Raw genomic sequence first — 6,000 nt, forward strand, 5'->3', positions numbered from 1 at the left:
TTGTGCTGACTGCCTCTGGTAGTATTTGTTCTTTAAGATAAGACTTCCTTTAATGAGACATCCAGGGCAATGTGGGTGAACTATAGAAGACAAGCTTTGGTCTGGCAAGTGATGATGTGGAGTGGATTAAGTGTTGGTAGTCATACATGACAGTCATTGATCAAAACTGCATGTATACTTAGAAATCTCCAAGCAGAAAACCTAAGGGATAGATTTAGTTCATTTGTTCGCTTTGTCTTTGTCTGTAGAAGCTGTTTTGGTTGACTTAGCATTATCATTGCTAATTTCAACCATATATACAAACCCTATTTGATCTCTGTATCTCTTTCCTCCCTTTTCAGAATATGTGTATTTTCTTGTCTTGTGTGAGTCCCAAATATGCTGATTTCTCAGGAAAAGACAATTTATGGTACCCATATTTATTCCTATCCAATTTGGCCAACAGGGGGAACCGGCCCTTCATCAGATACTGGCTGGGGATGTATGCTGCGCTGTGGACAGATGATGCTGGCTCAAGCCCTTATCTGTAGACACTTGGGAAGGGGTGAGTTCTATTTGTTCTATAAATGGCTTTGAAGATCTCTGCAGTATTATTTTCTCCTGTTTAGTATAGTATTAATATTAAGCTTTAGGAACATTCAGTAACAAAACTATGGACCCTATAATACTCTCTGCAGGCTCAAGTGGTGGAGCTGTTAAGTCAACAAAGCTCCTCATAAGAAGGAAAAAAGCATTATTTCCTTGTGACTCACCTAGCCAGACATTTATTTTCCTGGGATGGAATTGAATGGCGGCAGGTGTGTCATTTAGAGTTTCCAATTTTGCCATTGTTTGAGTCCTTAAAAAATGCCAGATGACAAAAGGAGGAAGGTGTGGTGATAAGTGTTTCTTGACCTCATTTAGAATACCTATGTGTTAAAGGATATAAATGACCTAAAGGAAGTACCGAATGAGAGAGCTGGCACTATTTGGGTTTTAATCCCTGAGGATGTCCATTCAGTGATGAAAGTAACTTTAAATTAGCTTTTCTCAGGAGCTCACCTCATAGTCAAGAACCTTCCAATTGTAGTTGTTGACACTCTTGAGGCTTGCTTTTTTATTGATACTGGGGATTGAACTTGGGCCCTTGTGCTTGGGAGGCAGGCAGTGGAACTATAGCCAAATCCCTAGCCCAGAAAGCAAGAAAACTCTTGCTTTCTTTAAGATATGTGCATGCTTCCTGTGGGCATCTGGAGGATGGGGCTAGATGACAGTTTATGCACTTGGGTGAAAGTTCAACTGGACTTGGGGAAGAGAGTGAATGGACACTTTGGATGAGATTGGACTGATGAACTCATTGGCTACTGCTGATGGAGGCATAGGAAATGTCACTTTCCTGTCTCCACTTTGCAAACTCAGAGAACCTCTGTAGTTTTCAGACAGGACCCAGGAAGTTCTGAGGAGATTGAAGGGCTTATTGTTTTCTCTGCAGGGTTTAGGACGTCATGTGCTTGCTTTCCTTGGGTAGTTTCATATTCTGTTTTATAGATGAGGAAATTGAGGCTTACAGAAATGAGATGATTTGCCCAGGGTCAATAAGGAAGCATAGACGTGAAACTAGAATTATAATCTTCTGACTTTGTCAAGTGACTTCTCTATTGTACACATACTTCTTGGTACAGATCCAGTCTTACTCTTTAGTATGTATGTATGTATTTATTTGTTTATTGAGACAGGCTCTTGTTATGTAGCTCAGGCTGGCCTTGAACTCACTGTGTGGCTCAGGCTGACCTCAAACTCATGGTGATCCTCCTGCCTCGGCCTCTGAAGTGCTGGGATCACAGGTGTGCACCACAGTGCCTAGCCTAATTTTTTCTCTTTTATAAAACACTTTGAGAGATGACTTTTCTGAAAGTAAATTCTGAAGTGTGGAGCAAACTAGAAAAAAAAATGCCACAGCCAGTAGTCTCAATCATTTCAACATAAATGCAAATAGCAGGAAGAATTTGGAAATAGATCTTAATATTGATTAGCAGGTGTAAACATTTTTTAATAGTAGGAAATTTTTACTGAAAGAAAGATAGCTTCTGTCTAAGAGTGACAGTAGGGGGACCAGAAAGTGGGTTGCCCCTTGAAGGTGTAATTTGGTAAAGAGTCTTGGATTTTTTCCTATTCATTCAATTTAAAAACTTTGGATGGGGTGTTCACTTAGCACTGTCACCAGTAACTAATGCTACTTAGCATCCAGCTATTCACAATTTCCCCAAACTTAGACATTTCAGTAGAATGAAAAGAGTTGGATGTGATTTATTCTCTGAGGGATGTGCTGGATCTGAAGTTTACAACTTTGGCTTTAGAAATTCTAGAGGTTAAAGAGTCTAGAGATAATTGCCCTTGGCTTCAAGTATATTTCAATCATTAATTCAAACTCTCTCTAAAACCTCAGGAGAGAAATTTATGTCTTGGAAGCAAACTGAGCCTCAAATCTGCTCCTTTAGAAGAATTTCTAGAGCTGAGAAAATGGTAGCAGTGCGTCCTATGCATAGCAGTGATTATGTAGCATTTTCACGGTTGTCCTCAGTAAATTATAAGTGGCCTCTGTAGGATTTGAGGGGCACAGGATGGATCCCTACAGATATAGTAGTGATTTTGACTTTGGTCTTAAAAAAAACCTTGCACACTTGAAAATAAAGTTATTTGTTTTCCAAAGCTTGGTGGGGGGGGGAGAAGAGGGAGAAGGGGATATGAAAAGAATTGAGGCCTGTTATGTACCTGTATCAACTCCTCACAAAGAATGTAATTGTTATGTATTGCAAACATGTACTAAAAACAAAGCTCAGTGTTAACTTTTGAAAAGGCAGTATAAATATGGCAGAATTTTTAAAAATTAAAAAATAAATCTTCCTTAGCCATGAATCCTGTAGACTGTTGAGTGTCACACTAACAACCCCCCCCCCACCGTTTGGGCAGTGCTGCCAGCATGTAAAGATAAAAGCCATTGCTGTCAGTGTGATGAGATATTATGGCATCTGGGCAATATATAGATGTACTGCCAGGTTTTATGTTGACCTCCCATTCAGAGGAGCTGCCTACAAAGGCCTTTGTGACACCATTTTTACATACTATTTATCCAGATCCAGGCTTTGGGCTATGTCAACCCCTTGGTTATCTACCTTTTTTGCTTTTGCTTTGTACTGAGTCTTACAAAATAATCAGTTTCCAGATGTCTTTGTCATCAGAATGAAAGATACTTAAGAATATTCTAAGTTGATCATTTTTACCTTCTAAATGTAACATTTTGCTTCAAATTTGTAGTTATAAGGGTTCTAAGGGGCAATAAATAGTTACAAAAATGACATTAACTCATTTTTCCCTCAAAAGACTGGAACTGGGAGAAACAAAAAGAACAACCCAAAGAATATCAACGGATCCTACAGTGCTTCTTAGATAGAAAAGACTGTTGCTATTCTATCCATCAAATGGGTAAGATCATAAATCAGTAGTTGAAAAGCCATACCTATAGCTGATCTTTTTCCTCATGCCGTATATGTGACTTCATTAAGTTGTCTGTTTATGTAAAAAATTAGGAGTTTGTAGCTCACTGGAAGATGTTTTGCTAACATGTTAATTTTTTCCACTTAAAAACAGCACAAATGGGAGTAGGAGAGGGGAAATCAATTGGCGAATGGTTTGGACCAAATACAGTTGCACAGGTGTTAAAGTAAGTAAAAGAGTCGGGCATTTGCCTATTTTACTATCTCCTATGCTTCTGTCCCCCAGGCAACTGAACTTTCCATCAACCTGAATATTCTTGCCATCCACTAAGCCACCCACTCCGGCTAAGCTTTCCTAACATTTGCTCAAGCAGTTCTAAGTGTGGACCTGTATCGGTGTCAGAGTTGTATTTACCGGTATTGGTTGGTGGCTATATTCTAGGACTTGTTTAGCATCTTAGCCTATAGATTGATGTTCATATGCCAGGGAGCCATTGGCCTAAGGCCTCTTCAAGGTGAAAAATTTTATGCTAAGTAGCAAAGACTTAGCTAGCCTAAGCAACAAATGGACAACCTCCCTGAATAGTAAAAAAATTTCATTTTGTGTTTACTGGGTGCTTTACTCTATTAAGTGCTGGATATACAACAATAAACTAGACATAGTCTTCACCTCAAGGAACTCACCATCCAGTGGAGTAGACAAATCCTAAAGAGGTCTTGTAATCATTTTGTTATTTCTTGGCAGATTCAAAGTGCCCCAGCATAGTTGTCCTGTTAAATTCCTGAATTCACCTCCTATTGCAAGAGGTGAGATAGGGAGGTCAGGATCAACGTTTTGCAAGTGAACAGTTGGGTGAGTGGCATCAGCACCTACACCTGCAGGCCTCCTTACCTGTTGCCACTCTCTCCTTCCTGACAACCCATCACCAAATGAAAACACGCTAAGGGCAGAGATTGTATTTGTCTTTCTTACTCTGTAATGCCAGCACATCATCAAACTGCTCGGCATATAAGTGCTCAAACGGCTTGACACATAAGTGCTCAATAAATGCTTAATGCATGAAAGAAAATGCCAGCCAGAGTCAGGGGACAGATTTAGGAATCAGGAGGTTTGATCCATTAGGCTTCCTTTGGTGTAGTATCCTCCACTTCCTGGGAATTATGATGGGATTTGTTTCATGTAAAGTACAGAAGGGCCCTGATTTAATTGTTAGCCAATCTAACAATGAGCTAGAATGCTTTGAAAGTATGCATATGAGGGGAACTGTCTAGGTTTCCTGGGGACAGAAGGAAAACTCACATGTTGACTTTACTCCTTACTAACAGTACAGCCTCCCTGAGAACACTTTCTTGCCTTGTCAGAGTGCCTTTTGGGTATCATTGACTATGCTGAGTGAAGTCTGTCCTGTTTCAGGAACTGTTACAGGAACCCAAGACATAAAGTGTAAAAGATTAGAATGACTGTGCTGAGCCCAAAACCTGGCTTGCAATGGTTAGTTTTAAAATAATATCCCTCAGAATTTCCTTCTATCCAGTAAATGGTAAGGTTCCCAACAATAAACAGATGGAAGCACATCCTTCTAGATTTTGAGTGGGCTCTGATTTATCTGATTGTTACCATTAGCAACAGTAGAGATGTTCGTTGACTTAAGGATGGATTATTTCCTGATAAACCACTGTAAGTTGAAAATGCCATAAGTTGATAATGTGTCAAATACACCTAACCTACTGAGCACCCCAGCTTAGCAACGCAGTCCACTACAGAGTATCAGTTGTTTTACCCTGTGATTATTTGACTGACTGGGTGTTGTGGCTTGCTGCCCCTATCCAGCATCATGAGCGAGGATCAGACCACATGCTACTAGCCCAGAGAAAGGTCCAAATTCATTGTGGGAAGCAGTTTCTGCTGAGCTTGTATTGCTGTCACATCACAGTAAAGTCAAACCTTTGCAAGTGGAGAACTATCTGTGTATTATTATCATCATTATTATTATGGGGAAAGGCAGTACATTAAAATGAGAGAAATAAAAGTATAATGGTAATTAACCTCTTCTTTGGTGCTACTTTGGTAGAGAAAAAAAATTTTTTTAAATTCTGTCCAGTGAGTTTGGTGGTTATTCATGTATCCCAGAAGTAGCCAGATGAAACATGTCTTCTTTCAAACCAGCAAAGAAGAAGGGAAGAGAGAAATAGGCAGAGTACCTTATTTAGACCTCATATAATTGCTCCTTTAAAAGGGGTTTAAGTCATGCAATTCAGTATGCTGTCTCCCTTCAGCTGCTGACTAGTAAGGTTCCACACCCACCTGATTCATCTGTGATGTAAGCCTCCTTGAATGGCATTTTCAGTGCAATGGCTGGGAAAGGGAATAAGAGTCTCAAGAGTATCTCTCTCTCTCTCTCTCTCTCTCTCTCTCTCTCTCTGTCTCTTTCTTCCTCTCTCTCTGTCACTTTTCATATTATCTATTCTCTCAACAGATATATATGTATATATACACACACACACACACACACACATATATATATAT

The 6,000-nt window shown here is 39.6% G+C and overlaps 1 protein-coding gene across 1 annotated transcript in view; it reads left to right on the forward strand.

Annotated features, from left to right (window-relative positions):
• Atg4a (autophagy related 4A cysteine peptidase) overlaps positions 1-6,000 on the forward strand; it is a 58,037-nt gene that overhangs the window by 42,629 nt on the left and 9,408 nt on the right. The window contains exons 4-6 of the mRNA XM_010603051.3: positions 446-544; positions 3,361-3,462; positions 3,628-3,700. Coding sequence (XP_010601353.1) covers positions 446-544; positions 3,361-3,462; positions 3,628-3,700 — 274 coding nt within the window. The remainder of the gene's footprint in view (positions 1-445; positions 545-3,360; positions 3,463-3,627; positions 3,701-6,000) is intronic.

This window comes from Fukomys damarensis, unplaced genomic scaffold (assembly GCF_012274545.1).
Source record: "Fukomys damarensis isolate Sample0158 unplaced genomic scaffold, DMR_v1.0_HiC HiC_scaffold_39, whole genome shotgun sequence".
Taxonomy (NCBI): Eukaryota; Metazoa; Chordata; class Mammalia; order Rodentia; family Bathyergidae; genus Fukomys; species Fukomys damarensis.